The following is a 17,770-nucleotide window of genomic DNA, read 5'->3' as shown; positions in this document are numbered from 1 at the left end:
AATCATATGCTATACCTTCGGGGAGCCTTTAAACTCCAAACCCACGACCAAGCAAGCGGATACGTTTCAGATAAACATTGATGATTTAAAACAAGTTTTTATATTAAAAAAACAAGACCCTCGCTTCCGGTCCGAACATGGTCGTCCGTACGTCAAGTCAGCATCCTTGGAGGAGAGAAAGATCCATTTGAAGCCTTCACACTTCTCGGAATCGCTCACAGCTCGCTCGAGAGCCTTCCCGACGAGCCCCGAACCGCCGGTCACCAGAACGCGGAAACCTTCCGCCATTGCGTTCAAGCGGAGCCACGCTGTCGAAGCGCGTCGTCATCGCGTTGCGCGAACGTCTGACGTCACTCCGTAATATTTACGTAGTGACATCACTTCCGACCCGGAAAAAAAAAAGTCGAGCTTGTGTCAGGGTTTTGTACTTGTGGTGACAATGACTCGCTCACCGTGCGCCACAATGTTTGTCAGGTGCACGTGAGTGAGTTTTCCCCCCACAATGGATGGCGGCAAGAAACTGTTGTTGGTGAGTGTGAAAGGGGTGAGGTAGTTTTCGTAAATTGCATCGACCTAAAACAAACCACGATGGCCGATGAACGTCACATCGTCGTCATCATGCACGACATATTCGTGTGTGTGTGTGTGTGTGTGTGTGTGTGTGTGTGTGTGTGTGTGTGTGTGTGTGTGTGTGTGTGTGTGTGTGTGTGTGTGTGTGTGTGTGCGCGTGTGTGTGTGTGTGTGTCATTATTATCGCACGATGATGGCCGTTCTGTCGGGGGCGCTTGTTGTGCAGATCAGGAACAACAAGAGGAATGCTTGGCGGGAGAATGCGACGGACAAAGAGGATCGGATGAGGGATGAGGAGTGTGTGTTGCTCATGGAGACGGTGAGTGGTCGGTGCTGAGGTAATGTTCGAGCCACTCAGGAGCCTGGTATTGTGACGACCCACTGTGACGTGACGACCCACTGTGACGTGACGACCAGGTGGAAAGGTAAACACCATGTACGTTTCGTGCAGATCAAAAGACCGACGAAGGAGGCAGACACCGTGGCCGTGCTCACCTGTCAAGGAGACCTGTCGGACGAGTCGTTTCCTTCACAACTCTCTGCATTGATCGCTGGCCTCACCAACACCTTGCACGCCGGTATTACCTGTGTTTACACCTGTGTTTACACCTGTGTTGTTGATACAAAATCTCGGCTCGTGGAAGATCGAGGTGACATCTCAGGTAAAAAAAAAAATCAGGTAATTCGCACTGCCAGTGGGGCAACGGGTGGATGCAACGGACGGAGGATTGAGCGAACAAGACGAGAGGAGAAAAAGGAGGGAAGGAAACGCACAGTAAGAGGGTTGCATCCTATTCGGTAGGGTTAATGGGGTGACAAAAGTTGACAGGTGGAGATAGGAGATGACCCGAGACGGTGCTGCACCGCCTGTTCGAAGCCCCAGAGGGAAGAGTGCGAATGAATCGTCCACGGAGCACAGTTTTTCTTTTGTGTGCAGAGTTGAGGCTCGTGGAGGCGCAGGAACACAGAATGGGCCAGGATGTAACAGAACGAAAAGAACAGTCGGGGGGGGGGGGGAAGAGGCAGGAACAAACCAACAGCAGGGAAGAGGGAAAAGACAGGGGGACACCTGGAGGAAGAAAGGAATCTGGGAAGAACCAGAGACTAGGAGGAGGAGGAGGAGGAGGAGGAGGAGGAGGAGGAGGAGGATACGGGGTGAACAAGCTGGACACAGACGCATGCTCTCCATTACAGAAGGAAAAGGGTGATCTGAGGGGGAAACAAATTAATACGAAGATGAGAGGCAGCGGAGGAGAAACCTGGAATCCCATGAAGAAAAAAAACCCCCTCGAATCTCAGGAAAATGATGGGCTTGTAAAGGGTTATTGAGGCTACAAAAGACGATGGGTGTGAATGGGGGTGATGAGCTGTCTTGAAGCACTGGATGGAAGATTGGGATTGAACGGACTGAAGAAGTTTGTTCCACAGACAGGAATAAAAGAGGAACCAATGGGTGGAGGTGAACAGTGATCTGGATTTTGGGAGTTTCACCAGTCGTGGGTTATCGGCAGACGGCGTGCACCCTGGTCAGGGGAGGGGGTGAACAGTGGGGATGGGGGCGGAGCAAAAAATGGGACAAATAAGGAAAGTCTCGAGTGTAGGTCACATAATATTAATTTGGCATTTCCTCATTGATGATAGAGAGAGAGAGAGCACTCAATTGAGTGTAGCCTGTGGCTGCTGGTTGCCTCATTGTTTGGGTCGTGCCTATGCCGCTGATGCAGTGTCCCCCTTACCAGTACACTGGTACTCATTTTGCCGACCTCGGAAGGATGACAGGCTGAGTCAACCTCCTGGTGTATATTGATTCAGCTGCCAACGGGGATTGAACTCAGGACCCAAGGATCCCAAGCCACTCTTCTAACCACTACGCCAACACCAGGCTAATTGAGTGCGATTAGTGATAACATGGAAAGGAGGAAGAAGCCAACAGTCCACACTATACACTATAAATAGATGACTTGAAGGGATGCTCCTCCCAATCCCAACTCCATCATTTTTATGGGAATCAAGAGGAGAATTGGAGGGTGGGGGCGGGGGTGGTGGTGGGGGGGGGTGGGGGAAGAACAAAGCACAGTCCAGCTACTTTAATAGATTAGCTAAAATATTGCCAGATGCTGTTTAGTACAAACAAATGTAAGATGCTGGGGATGGGTAACCTGATGTTGGCTTAGTGGTTAGGGTGGTGGCTTGGGATCCTAGGGTCCTGAGTTGAAGCCCCGTTTCCACTGAATTAACACCAGGGGGTTGACTCAGTTTGTCGTCCTTCCGAGGTTGGCGAAATGAGTACCAGTGTACTGGTAATAGGGGCACTGCATTAGCAGCACATCCGCGCCCTCACCAATGCTACAACCAGCAGCCAAAAGGCTGCACACGAAGGGAAGGGGTATTGATGGATTTATTAAATCTGGTGTTGGTGTGGTGCAGGCATGATGAGCCAAATGGCCTCCTCCTGCACATGATTTCCTTTGTAATCCTTGTAAGAATAATGAAAATATAGATAACATGATGAAGGAGGCAATTTTGTAGCGTGTCACACAGGAGAAGGATCTGGGGGTGGAGGGGGGGGGGTAAGCATACAGGACAATTCCAGGCAGCTGCAGGTAAAACAAATAGGGTTTTAGGTTGTATTAGTAGGGGGATAAATTATTTATTTATTGCTATGCAGCCCGTGGTTGCTTGGCTGCATCATTTTCTGGGGGTGCGGCTGCACCACTGGTGCAATGCCCCCTGTTACCAGCATGCTATTACTCATTTCGCCAACCTCGGAAAGATGGCAGGCTGAGTAAACTCACCTGGTGTTAATTCAACGGTAAAACAGGGGCTTGAACTCGAGTCTCTAAGATCTTAATCCAGCCACCCTTACCGTTAAGCTAACACCAGGATTGGGGGATAAATTTATCAATCACAAGAGCTGGTTTTATCAAAATACAAAACACAAAATATGTGCAAAATAATTATTCAGCACAACAGACAGTGAGAGGACCAGGGGCCATAGCCTGAGAGTGAAGAAGAGGAGAGTTAAGATGGTAGTAAGGTATGGGTCTTTTACTCAGAGAGTAGGTAATGCATAGAATGGTCTCCCTGTGAAGGTAGTGGCAGAATAAACAGTAGATAAGTTTAAATTGGAATTCCATACTTTCCTGGATGCATTGCAGATAGAGCAGGTATTGGGATATTGGCAGGACTTGTGGTAGCTTGTGTGTGTAGGGTGATGGTTTGTGTGGTTTGTGCAGCACTGGCATGATGAGCCGAATGGCCTCGTCATGCACCAAAGTTCCTTGTTTATATCCTTGTATGTTTGAGTTGGGAGGGGGGAGGAGAGAGAGCTGGGGATGCATAAGGCTTGCCTGGTAATGGTGAGGCATTTGTGTCGGTGGACAGGACATCCAGGGAAGGTGTTCTTGGGAAAATAGGTAAGCACAGAAAGGGTTAAAGCACACATGAAGATCGACAATGAGGTGGACAGATGCGGTGGAATACAAAATACAATGCTCAAAAGGAAAAATTGTGTTTGTGAGACACATTGGGATGTCTGGGAACAGAGAAAGCACAAATTGCAATGTGTGATAAAGGATAACGCTCCTGGGGGTGAATCCAAGACAAGGCTGCCTCACTTGAAATCATTCAAGCACATTACATTGATATTTTTTTTTCCTAATAATGCCTGACCGATCACAGTATTCTGAGCAAATATTAAGAATATCGATAAAAGACCCGATAGGATGACATCCATGGGAAGAAATATCTCGTTAATTGCCCCCAATGAATGTGGAGAGAAAAGCGACAGCACCAGACGCCATCGCCGGTCCTCAGATTGCCCTGGGAAGTTACATCATCGTTTCACCCAAGTTCAGCAGCTGTGTCTGTCTGACTGTCTGAAGTCGAACCTGGTTCTGTCTCATGTATTTGCCTGCATTTTTGTGTGTGATTTTGTGCTGCTACTCTTCCATGAGCCTTAGATACTGCAAATAAAAATACAAAAGTAGCAGAAAGCTCATCATGAACCATTGATTTGCACATATGCTGTCCAAGCATTCACTATTGAGGTGTATAATTAATCTGTGCGTGCGAAACAAAAAGCGGGTTAAGTCATTGCTTCACTCTGTCGATCTGTCTATCTACAAACTTCAGTTCATGATGGAGGAACAAATTAATTTGAATTGGATTTTGCATTTTGAACACAAATCGGAACACGAACCTGTAGTTCAGCAATACTTTGGCTCTGAATTTGGCAAATTGCATGGAATCTCGTCCCGATTGCACACGCGCAGAGACGGGTAAGGTTAATTGTTTTGTTCTGTCACCCTGTCTGACGGTCAAACAAAATTGAAAATCATTCCAAACAGGAAACTTACTGTTTTTACTGATGTCATAAAGGACACAAACAACAGGCACGAATAACTAATTTAGCATGTCAAATAAGGTGGTGTAAAAGACGCAGCATCTACGGTGGTAAACTTCCAAAAAAAAACTTTTTTTTCTGCAGCCTTTAAAAAGTTTTCTTTTTATTCAAATGAATTGTATACCAATCAGATTTTCCGCTCTCGCTCTCAGCGTTGGCGAATATCGAGATTCAGACAAAATCGCGGCTCGTAGTAAATATAGATCGTGCTCGGAAATGTAGAGCAAGAGTTTAAAAGACCCTTCCCATGTCCTTTTTCTCACGACTGTGTGTGGTAAGGTGTTCTATGAACTCTCTTGTTTTAATAGTGATTGTGATAAGACAAAAGAAAAATTATGTGGAAGATAGCAATAACGATTGTTTAACAATGCTTAATCGTGTGTGTGTGTGTGTGTGTGTGTGTGTGTGTGTGTGTGTGTGTGTGTGTGTGTGTGTGTGTGTGTGTGTGTGTGTGTGTGTGTGTGTGTGTGTGTGTGTGTGTGTGTGTGTGTGTGTGTTGTGAATAAGGTTGTTCTCACTCCTCTCTGTCTGTTTGTCTGTTTGTTACTTGCAAAATTGAAGATTTTTCAAGTTGATTGGTCATTTGATTATTATTTTAAAAATATTTTTTGTTTGTTTGTTTACCTGTCTGTCTGTATATCGCCTACAGGTCACAATTCGAAACTGATCGTCACAAAACTTGACCAAGTTGTCGAGGTAGTCTCAACTGAGAAGCCCATTGATTTTGAAGTCAAAGCTCAGAGGTCGTCTTGAGGTCGAATTTCTAAAAAAATAATTTTTCATCAAATTGACTTGATATTTGAACAAGGCTTGCATATTGTGTCAATGGATTGGGAAATCAACTATTTTTGAGATCAAAAGGTCAAAGGTCAACTCAAGGTCAAACTTCTAAAATCCATTTTCAACTGAAAATCATCAATTTTCATCTGATTAACCTGAAAATTAAGCAGCAATTGCATAGTGCATTACTGAATTTGGAAACCAACTATTTATATAGTTGGTAGGACCAACTATATAGGTCAAAAGGTCAAAGGTCAACCCAAGGTTAAACTTCTGAAATCAATTGGACAATGAAATGGACAATTTGATGTATCCCTGACAGCTTTCTTTTGGGGGGGGGGGTGGAGAGGGGGGATTTTTCAAGCAGCGTGCTCTGCAGGACGTCTTTTTCTTGTTTGTTTGTCTGTTAGTGTGCAGGATATCTTAAAAAGTTGTGCACAGATTCGGATGAAATTTTGTGGACAGATTGGGTGTGTGGTAATGATGAACTGATTAGATTTTGGTGAAGATCCGGATCTGGATCCGATTACTAGCATTTTAAAGTGATTTTTCACCATTGAGAGATAGGGCCAAAAACGATTATATCGCTTGATATTTCAAAAATGTATTGGGCCCGATATGTTTTCATGGATCAGGCATTATGTGGCGTTGGTATGCGCTCTACCGAGTGCCCTTCTAGTTTTTTCAGTGATTCTTCACTGACAGATCTGGCTTAACCGATATATAACAGGATATCTTAAAAAGTTGTGGACGGATTCGGACGAAACTAGGTGGACACGTTGGGTGTGTGACAAGGAAGAATTGATTTGATTTTGGTGAAGATCCAGATCCGGATAAGGGAATTATTTAATTTTTAAAGTGATTCTTCACCATTGAGAGATAGGGCCAAAAATGATGATATAGCATGACAAGTCTGAAGACGACGATGGTTCACAAGCGGTATTTGAAGATGTAGATTGTTTCAGAAGTCAAGGATGAGACATTGTGATAATGTTTGACCAAGTTATAAAAATGATCAACATGATGTGGTACGAGTGACAGGTTATTAGCTGCAAAATGTCGAAAACCCGGTTTCGTTCAACAACTTTCAAAATTTGACCTTTGCATAACCTTTAAAGGTCACAAAACAATGTTGTGGACATTAAAATAAGGAAACAGGATACGTGCTATAGCTTATTGGAGTTAGTTCGTCGAAGAAGGTCGAAAACCCGGTTCGATTCCCACAACTTTGAAAATTTGACCTTTGTGAACTTTAAAGGTCAAAGGTCAAGGATTATGACCTTTGGTGCAAAACTTCCTCTGGAACATTCCAGGAACAATATAACGTCATATAGGCTATATGTCATTTCACACTCCTTGGATTATCCATACTTTGATGAAATCAGCATAAAAACAAACTTGAAGGGGGTGCCACGGGCAAGGTGTTCGGGATAGAGCAAAATGGGTTCAAGACTTTAGGTGGGGAATGACCTCAAGATTACGCATAACAAAATTGTCATCCGAGCTCTCAAAGTTTGGGCGGTCGGATGATTTTATGTCAAAATTCGAAATTTTCTACGTTCGTGACCTTGTGACCTTGACCTTGGGACGAAAATGAAAATTCAAGCTCCGTGGGGCTATGCAGGTGCCATTGGGCTAACCAAATACCGAAACCCCTGCCAGATTCAACAAACCCCTCGGAGAAGATGGATTTTTATGTCAAAATTCGCAAATTTCTAAGTTCGTGAACTTGTGACCTTGACCTTGGGACAAAAATGAAAAAAATCGAGCTCCGTGGGGCTATGCAGGTGCCATTGGGCTAACGAAATACCGAAACCCCTGTCAGATTCGACAAACCTCCTCGGAGAAGATGCAAATTGAAATTGGCTTCCCCCTAAAAACACGTTTTTTGGGCGTGGCTCCGCCCATAATGGGTGCACCACGCCCATTTTCAGGAAAAGACAACTACATCATGATATAAACCTCCCACCAAAATTTTATCAGGATCGGATCAAAACCCACGGAGCTATGCTCAGGACAGACAGACAGACATACAACAATAACGAATATAGTGGTCACTTATTTTTTTCGTGAAATTATTTTTTCACTTTTTTCGTGAACCAATATTGGTTGGACTAAATCTTAGCTTTTTCCACACAGAAATCCTGAAATGGCCTGGACAATATTATTGGCACCTTTTAGAAGTTGTTAGAAATAATAATATTGCAAGCAGGTGTGATTCTCCTTTACTTTGGAATTGAACTTACCTGTGGTGAGCTGCAGGTGCCTGCAATATAACAAGCTCAAATGAGCTAAGATCCTCGTCCTCTTAATGATGACATCATAAAAACGAATATGACGTCATTGTGATGTATCAGGTTTGCGATAAATTATCTGTGCTAATTCCCGGCTTGATTCGCACAAACAAAATTCAAACAGCTTGCCTAGTTTCGGAGATGATGGTATAGGCGATTTCCATTAGCTGCGATATTATGACATAAACTTTTTTTTAGGAAGAATTTCCAAAATCGGAGATGGTTACTGCCTGCACGTGGGCTTTCTGCATTTACATGGCAAGTTTCACGAAGATCCGATGAAAACTCTGGGTTGTGAAACAAAAAATGTCAAAAAAATAGGAATGACGTCATAAAAATTGATATGACGTCATAGTGATGTCTCATATGTGCGGTAATTCATCTCTGCTAATGCCCTGTTCGATTCCCACAAACAGAATTCAAAAAGCTTGCGTAGTTTCGGAGATAATTTTTTAGGCGATTTCCATTAGCGGAGATATTTTGACATCATAACTTTTTTTCTAGGAGGAATTTTCAAAATCGGAGATGGTTACTGTCTGCGCAGGGTATTTTTACATATATATATATATATATATATATATATATATATATATATATATATATATATATATATATATATATATATATATATATGCCAAGTTTCTGGAAGTTTCGATGAAAACTGTTGGCTGTGAAACAAAAAAGTCCACAAGAAGAAGATGAAGAACAACAACGTGAGTAAGACTTAGAGATCCTCCACGAGGATCTAAAAATCACTCACTCGACCACTTTGAATCGAGAAAAAGGAGTCATTCTGCTGTTTTGTGTCACTGTGTGTACCACAATGAGCATTTAGAAAAGAAAGAAAACCAGAGAATTGTGCGAGGAGGTCAGACACAAGATTGTCCCGAAGCATGGACAATCTCAAGTCTATAAGTCCATCTCCAGAGACCTTGATGTTCCTGTGTCCACCGTACACAGTATTATCAGGAACTTTGAGACCCATGGCACTGGAGCTAACCTCCCCGGATGTGGCCGCAAGAGAAAAATAGATCGAAGATTGTGGTGAAGGATTGTTCGAATGGTGGAGAAAGCACCTCGATCAACTGCCAAACAGATTCAAGGTACGACAGTTTGAACTCGCACCATCCGTCGCCAACTCGATGAAAGGGGGTTCTATGGTCAGAGACCCAGGAGGTCCCCACTGCTGAGAGAGAGACATAAGAAAACCTGACTGGAGTTTGCTAAAACACACCTGAACAAGCCAAAATCCTACTGGGAGAATGTTCTGTGGACAGGTGAGACCAGCGAGTGGTCCGCGCTCCGTCGTCCCGAGCGGGTGGTCCGCGCTCCGTCGTCCCGAGCGAGTGGTCCGCGCTCCGTCGTCCCGAGCGAGTGGTCCGCGCTCCGTCGTCCCGAGCGAGTGGTCCGCGCTCCGTCGTCCCGAGCGAGTGGTCCGCGCTCCGTCGTCCCGAGCGAGTGGTCCGCGCTCCATCGTCCCGACTCTCGCTCCCTCAGTGTTTTTTTTAAGGCTGTGGTGAGTGTTCGACGAATAGGTGACAGTTGCGGCAGTTGTAGAGAGGTGGGAGTACATTGTGGCATTTGCAGTGAAGAGAGTGTAATGTGGCATTTTGACAGAAAGATAGGAGGATGCTCGTAATGGCGGCATCTGTCACGCAGAGCATATGAGGTGCTCACTTGGTTCATTTCGTCGTTATTGTGTGTGCTTGCTTGCTTGCATGGTTCGTGAGAGGAAAGTGGGGCAAAGGAGTGGAAGAAGAGCAAGGGTTGAAGATTGAGGATCTTACTAAAAGCCAGATGCAACGCATCTTTCCCATTTACCCACTAGACATATGGAAAGGGATAACTAATGCACATACTATTGAAATAACTGCTTTGGGATCGCTGTATGTTGTGTGCCGTTTCCTCGGATGAGTACGGTTTTACAGAACCGCAACTATATATTTCTATATATATATATATATATATATATATATATATATATATATATATATATATATATATATATATATATATATATATATATATATATATATATATATATATATATATACAGTATATTTGTTAATATTGTGAATAAACAAAATAAAGATGAACTGAAATTGCCAAGATGCCTCTTTTTTTTCTTTCTTTTCTTCTCCCCTTCTCCAAATTAAAGATTTCAATGCATCCGTTGCTGATGATGTTAGGATTTATCATTGATAAGTGTACTGGGACTGAAAAGTAAAAGTATAATCATTTTGTGATTCTTTAAAAGCTTTCCTATGTTCAAAGTAGTTTTGGTATTGTGTGCATTATTTTCTTTTTCTTGTGGTGAAGAACTGGAGCTGTGTTCTGTGGATCCCTGGAATAGTGTTCGGGTGACATTCTCCCTGCCTCGTGATGCTGCCCAACGACTCTGGCTTCTCGCACAAAGCAAGCAGCAACAGTTGCGAGATCTGGGAATTCTTTCTGTGCAGATAGAAGGTACAGAGGAGAACGTGGGAACTTGCGGAGTGCAGGAAACGTTTTTGAAGCTGTGTTTATAAGCAGGAATGGTGGATCCGACTGGGAAGATCAAAGTGTTTGATTTTTATAAACTAAACTTTTTTTCAGAGATGCACAAATTTTGTTGCAAAATATACACTGTTTTAGTATCGGGCAAGATAACTAAATAGAATAAGAAACAAGAAAGAGCAATTATCATGCAGAGTCTCACTGGGGTGTGTCGATTACAGTTTATCTGAGAACCGGTGCTGTGATTGAACGAAATGTCGATACAAGATCCACCCACTCACTGATACAAAGCTCCAAAAGGGAATAGCTTTTCCTGTACCTTGAGGAATGGGCAATGCTAATACGTCACCCAATAAATTATCACATCCATGTACACCATGTACACCAATATACATCGGTAATAGCACACAAATAAGACACATGCTGACACACAGACCGATTGCAATAGCCTCTCCTGTCTCCATGTTGAAGGGGAAGGTTAAAAAGAGTGTATTTAACAATGCAGGGCCTTGACAGGGTACGTATGTGTATCCATATATTGTTGCGGAAATTGCCCTTAGTGTGCTATTAAATATAGGATTAGCCCAGATCCCCCATTCAATGCATGTTTAGCCAGGTTGTTCGGTAAATTGACGCTACATGTGTGTCGGGAGGTGTAAGAGGCTGTTCATCGTTGGTACATTGGTGGTGGACCAAGAGGTTCTTCTTCTTCCTTCCTCTCTCTGGACAATAGTCCCTGCCCAGCGCTGAGAGGGGGAGTGGCCTAGAGAAGGAAGTGAAACTGAAGGGAGGAGCCAGTCGGGCTTCGAGCGAGCAAAAGGAAAGGCAGGGGTGGATCTGTGACTAGAGCGCCAAAGAGTGGTGAATCTGCCGGGAGAGAAGCTAAACCTGAGCGCGCCGAGTCTGCGATCGGCAGTGGTGAAACTGAGCACCGAGGTGGGGCGCGATCGGCTTTCGTGAGGAGACATCGACAGGTTCATCCAGAGTCCAGTGACGGAGCCTCTGACTGTCCCTACTCACTTCACGGCTCAACGACGTCTTGGAATCCCATGGACCCAGCCTGCGGAGCCCAAACACCTCAATTTGCCCTGGTCTTGTGAACAGGCCAGGCCTGGACTTGTATACTGGACCTTGTGAGAAACCAGCTGAAACCTACCATCGACCTGACGGTCTTGTGCCGTCGACATTACGCGGCGTCAGAACGTGCTGAGGAGGCATGCGCAAGCGGTGCCTTGAGAAGAAAGAGTATGATGCCGCCATCTTGCCACGCGGCATGCTCGAGCTTGGGGCCTCAAATCCCTCGACTTCGGCTTGTCACGAGCCACATTCGTGCTTTTGACACTTTCCTCTTGTCCATGAAACATCACCAAGCACTCTGTGTCTTGTCTGCATGTCGTTTAAGGTTTATCTCATCAGGGTCCCCTTCAAAACCCATAATCCGTAGCTCCCTAGTTAAGAACGGGTTATAGATTAATTATAACATTGTCGTGAATACTTTGCTTGTGTCGTGTTCCCCGATGTCCCCAATAAATCTGGCTGATTCGTATGAAGTTTCCGCTTTGAATTAATTTGTGCCGCGTCGAGGAACGATCCGCTCAATTTGGATATAAAAACGAAAATGGTTACAAACTGGTAGACTCCGCTCGGTCTCTGACAAAACCAGTCTGTAACCGGGGTCTATTCCCCCAGCTGGCAAGGTACAGGTGTATTTTGGTATCGTGGTTTGAGACGCGTAACCCGAGAATTGTGATGAACCAGACGGTGGTGGTTAGGGTGGCGCCGAATCTGTAACATTTGGCTGTCGAGAGTAGGGTGCAAAAATCCAAACTGGTTACGGACAGTGATTGACATGCTCGTTCGACCCCCCCCCCACCCCTGGATTCGTAACAATATATATGTGTATATATATATATATATATATATATATATATATATATAATTATATATATATATATGAAAAATGTATATATTGTTGCGAATTCGCGCCCGCCGGCGTGCGAACGGCCGCGTAACTCGAATCACGACACGTCGCCCACCGGACGAACAATTCTGTCGTGACCCTCTTGGAACAACGCCGGGAGCTAGTCACGGGTGGGGGTTTAACCCCACTACGTCCGTGCCAATTGCCCACCCGCGCAGGATAGGGTTGCTCGCCAAATTCGACCTACCTCAGTACTTGCGCGAATGGTCGACTCCGGACACGAGCCGCTTGGGTGGCCTGTTCCGTACTATCGGGATAACTGAACGGTGTTATCGTCGACCTGGACGGTTCAGATTAATTACCGGGATCTTGCACCCGCTACGCTACGAACCCTTTACGTGAAGCAGGATGGAGAGTCAATGGAGAAAAGACAAAGCGAAACGGGCACAGTTCAACAAGCAAGCATTTTATTTCCCGGCACACGGAAAGCACGTATATACAGCCATACACAAAAAGCAAATGCAAGAAGAAAAGCAGTTAAAACCGACTACGCGCACACACGGCAACACTTTTACAGTTTTACTTCACAGACGGCGCCAACACAGACATTTGCACAAAAACCCCAAAGGAAAGAAAGAAGCCACCCTCACAGACAAGGTGGCAGACAGGCCTGTAGGCCAAATGTGCGCGTGACCTGGAGGAGCGGCCAGGTCAGCGAGACCGGGGAGGTCTTACCCGCGTCCTCGTGACGCGTTGGCGGGCAAGCCTCAAATGTGGCCGCGCCGCTGTGCCCCGACTCCGTGCCCCTTGGCAGGTTTCGTTGGCACGACGTTTGGGGTGGGGTGGGACCGGGGCCCCCTTTTGCACTATCTCAGCACGGGGGAAAAGGGGGAATTGTTGATGCCCTGGGGGAGGGGAGTGGCTGGCTGGCTTGGGTCCCGCGACGAGACGAGCGATCCCCCACACCGCAACCTCGTCGCCGACCGCTGTCCTTCCTGCCTCGGACCCGAGCTCCCTTGCTTTGCAGTTCCACCGCGCGCACTCGACTCCACTCCGCCAACGCACGCTCCTTGTCCCCCAGGAGCAACCTCTCGCCGACACTCTCCAAGCAACTCCAAAACCCAACTCGCTCCGTCAACTTGCGCTTGCCGTTTTATAGGCGGCAGGAGCAGCCAATATGCAAATTTTAGGATCAGAATGCGATTGGAGGCGGGGCCACGCCACCCCCCCCCCCGGTCAGCCATTGGTCGGGCAAAAATGGGCGTGAACCTCTCCTGATCCTAAAATTTGCATATACGGACTTCACATACACATGCTTGGAGGCGGGGCCAAACCGTCCCGCGCTCGCCAATTGGACGGAGGAGAAGTGGGCGTGAAGCGTTTCTGATCCGCATTTCCCCTCGGAAAGGCCGCCACCCGCGCTCGCGGCTCGGTGCACTCGGCACCAATCGCCGAACGGGCCCGAGGCAGCCCGACATTCAGTGTTCACAGGTGGTGCGGTTGTTGGTTGTGAAGGAGAGAGGCGAAGGTGGTGGAGGGTTTTCGGTGGTTGTTTGATGGTTTTGGTGTCGTTTGGGAACGGCGGTGAAGCGGTGTTTGCGGGATGGAGTTGTGAAGATAAGGGTAGTGGCTGTTTGCGTTGTTGGTGGCTTAATGGTCGAAAATAACAATAGAGAAAGAAAAAATGGCTAACTCAAAGCGTCGCAGCCCGGATGAATCACGTAAATTCCCTCTATACAACGGGTTTTGGCTAACTACACATGTACCTATGAAGATATCTCACCTGAGGGCCCTTTATGGTGTAATGCGAATTTCCACAGCCGTAACACTATATATATATATATATATATATATATATATATATATATATATATATATATATATATATATATATATATATATATATATATATATATATATATATATATAGTGTTGTGGTTACCAAATTCGCAAACCACCATTCAGGCCCCTTAGGTGAGGTATCTCGGTAAGTACATGTGTAGTTAGGTCCAAACCCGTTGTCTAGTGGGAATACATGTCATTTATGCGTGCTGCGACTCTTCAGGATAGCCGTTTTTCTTTTACTATCTTTATTTTGGACCAACCGCCATGATTACAACCACAACCACCGCTTCACCACAACCGCCACGACCTTCACGTCACACCTCGCAACCGTAGCATCGCCACCGTTCTTGCCCCGCTGTGGGTACCGGTGTTGGACTCGTGCAGGGCGCGCGTCGAACAGCGTGTACAAAATCACGGATTTTGTGCTTCAAAAACGGATCAAAAACGACACACGCCCACTTTTTGCCGTCCAATCGGTGAGCGAGGGGCGATTTGGCCCCGCCTCCAGGACGATCGATATATGCAAATTTGTGGATCAAAAAGCCTTCACGCCCACTTTTTCTCGGGCCAATGGGGAGCGAGGTGAAAGGTCAAAGGGAGGGGTCAAAGGCGAAGCTACGGGGGGATAAAAGGACCGTGTTCGTCAGTCAGGGGAGTGGAGAGTCGGAGAGTCCAGAGGCGGAGAGTAGGAGAGTCGGAAGCAGAGGGTCAAGACTTCACGGGCGGTGGAGCTGCTCGTCGTGTGCGTTGGAGTCGGAACGGAGGGGACGAGCTGTGGAAAGGCGGCGACACCAGACGAGGGGGTGCTCGCGTCGTGCAGGGAGCTGCACCCGAGGGAGGCCGACAGCGCGACCTGGCCGAGGTGGAGACGCACACCAGGGATAATAAAGATCCTCTATACCCCGAGCATCAGCAACCCCCTCCTGTTTCCCCCCGCGCTGAGATAGTGCGACCAAGGGGGCCCCTTTCCCACCCCCTACCAGACACTGCCCGCGAGGCCCGCGGGGTTGGGGCGCCATCGCCGCTCCGCGTCTCATCACCAGACGGGTAGGCGCGACCCGGTCTCGGCCTCAGGCCCGCCTCATCCTTGAGGGTATTCTTTCCTTGGTTTTGGGTATGTGTTGTCGGCGCCGTCTGTGAAGTAAAATTCTATAAGTGTTGCCGTGTGCTCGGTAGTCGGTATTAGCTCTGCATTGTGTCTTCACTTTTACATTTGCTTGTTGAGTAAATTGCATTGTGTCTTTTCTGTGTGCATTTGGTGGAATTGTATATGTGTGCTTCCCGTGTGCCGCGAATAAATGTGCTTTTGTGTTGAACTGTTTCCCGCTTCGCTTCGTCATTTCTCCCATTGAATCCTCATCTTGCTTCACGTAAAAGGTTGGTAGTGGGCTGAATACGCCCGATAATTAATCGAACCGTCGAGGTCGACGATAACACCGCTCGGTTATTCTGATAGTACGGAACGGGTCGCTTAAGTGGCCCGTGTCCGAAGTCGACCTGCGGCGAGGTGCGATCGCCCGGTCTACCCTCCGCGTGGGTACTTAGGTAGGTCGAATTTGGCGAGCAACCCTATCCCACGCGGGGGCTGATTGGCTCGATCGCGGTGAGACCGAAAGGTCCACCCGTGACTGGTTCCCGGCGTTAGTCCGAGAGGGTCACGACTGGATTGTCCGTCCGGTGGGCGACGTGCCGCGATTCGAGTTACGTGGCCGTCAGCACGCCGGCGGGCGCGAATCCGCAACAATATATATATATATATATATATATATATATATATATATATATATATATATATATATATATATATATATATATATATATATAGTATCCCTGTGCCGTAAGAGGTGACCAGGGTTGCGTCAGGAAGGGCATCCGGCGTAAAACATGTGCCAAATCACTATGCGGATCATACGGATGATCCGCTGTGGCGACCCCCAACGGGACCAGCCGAAAGAAGAAGAAGATATGTATGTATATATATATATATATATATATATATATATATATATATATATATATATATATATATATATATATATATATATATTGTTACGAATTTCGGCGTGCGATCGGCCACGTAACTCCAATCGCGACCGCGTCGCCCACCGGAACGGACAATTCAGTCGTGACCTTCCTTGGAACTACCGCAAGGAGCTAGTCACGGGTGGGTCTTTCGACCCCACCACAATCGTGCCAATCGGCCACCCGCGCAGGATAGGGTTGTTCGCCAAACTCGACCTACCGAAGTACCTGCGCGGGTAGTTAACCGGGCGATCGTACCTCGCCGCTGGCCGGCCTAGGACATGAACCGCTTAAGCGGTCCGTTCCGTGCTTCAGTGATAACCGAGCGGTGTTATCACCGGCCCCGACGGATGTGATTATTTACAGGGTGCTTACACCCTTCTACCAATTCCTTCCGTGATGCAAGATGGAACTTTCAAACAAAGGAAAGGACGCAATGCAATGGGGAACAGTTCGACAAGCACATTTATTACGCACTCAGACAAGGGAAGCACGTATTCACAGCCATACAGTAAGAATGCAATTTACAAGCAAGAGTTACAACCGAATAAAGCAATGTTTATTTACATGCACTTAAACAGTTTCTACTTTACAAGACACGGCCCACAACATGCATTCAAAGAAAATGAAAGAAAAGAACCCCTCATAGACAAGGGAGTCAGACTGGGCCCGTGGGCCTAATGCGCGTGGAACCTGGATGAGCGGCCATGTCCACGAGACCGAAGGGTCCTACCCGCGCTCGTGGCGCGATGGCGGGCAAGCCGCGTAGTCAGCAGAGCTGCGCCTGGCTTCGTGACCCTGGCGTGGTCGGCGAGCGCTCTCCGGCGCTCCCTGTCTGCCTTTCCCGTCGGCTTTGAGCTCCGTCTCCCGACTCGACTGCCCCGCCGACACTGCAGACTCGACTGCCCCGCCGACACTGCAGACTCGACTGCCCCGCCGACACTGCTGCTGCCACTTCTCTGCTCCCACTTCTCCGCGCTCTCCAGACCCTCCAGACCTTCCAGACTTGACTTTCCTGCCGATGCATTGCTGCTGCCACTCCACTGCTCCCACTTGGTTCTCTGCCGCGAGCTGCGCCGTGCTCGCGCCTATATAGCCCGGGGGGAGGGGCGTCTATGCAAATTTGTGGATCACAGCAGGTTTGGAGGCGGGCTATACCACCCGATGCTCAGTCATTGGGCGGATGAAAAGGGGGCGTGAAGCATTCCTGATCCACTTTTTGAGGTGAAAAGAATGCATTCACAGCCCATGGCACGACGTGTGGTAGAAAGGTGGAGGTGGTAGGAGTTTGGTTGTTGGCGGGCATCGTTTGAGAATGGCGGTGAAGCGATGTTTGCGGAATGGAGTTGTGGAGGTAAAGAGGAAAAGGTTGTGGTGTTTCGGTGTAGTTGTTGGTGATTTGGTTGTTGGGGTATGATTGGTCCAAAATAATGATAG

The 17,770-nt window shown here is 46.9% G+C and overlaps 2 protein-coding genes across 3 annotated transcripts in view; one reads left to right on the top strand and one right to left on the bottom strand.

The window, feature by feature from the left end:
- The window catches only part of GFUS (GDP-L-fucose synthase), a 26,760-nt gene extending 26,423 nt beyond the window's left edge, over positions 1–337 (bottom strand). For both annotated transcript variants that reach the window (XM_085855405.1, XM_085855406.1), the window contains exon 1: positions 152–337. In XM_085855405.1, coding sequence (XP_085711531.1) covers positions 152–288 — 137 coding nt within the window. In that variant the 5' untranslated portion in view covers positions 289–337. The remainder of the gene's footprint in view (positions 1–151) is intronic.
- Positions 258–17,770, top strand: part of LOC147013535 (uncharacterized) — a 145,118-nt gene continuing 127,605 nt past the window's right edge. Inside the window, 4 exon segments of the mRNA XM_085855396.1 lie at positions 258–529; positions 797–889; positions 1,022–1,148; positions 10,369–10,515. Of these exon segments, the coding sequence (XP_085711522.1) occupies positions 503–529; positions 797–889; positions 1,022–1,148; positions 10,369–10,515 (394 nt within the window). The 5' untranslated portion in view covers positions 258–502.

The sequence above is a fragment of the Eptatretus burgeri genome, chromosome 14, assembly GCF_056783735.1.
Source record: "Eptatretus burgeri isolate ZD-2024b chromosome 14, Ebu_testis_v1, whole genome shotgun sequence".
NCBI lineage: Eukaryota > Metazoa > Chordata > Myxini > Myxiniformes > Myxinidae > Eptatretus > Eptatretus burgeri.
The sequence above is the reverse complement of the archived record's forward strand: the minus strand, read 5'-3'. Positions and strand labels throughout refer to the sequence as shown.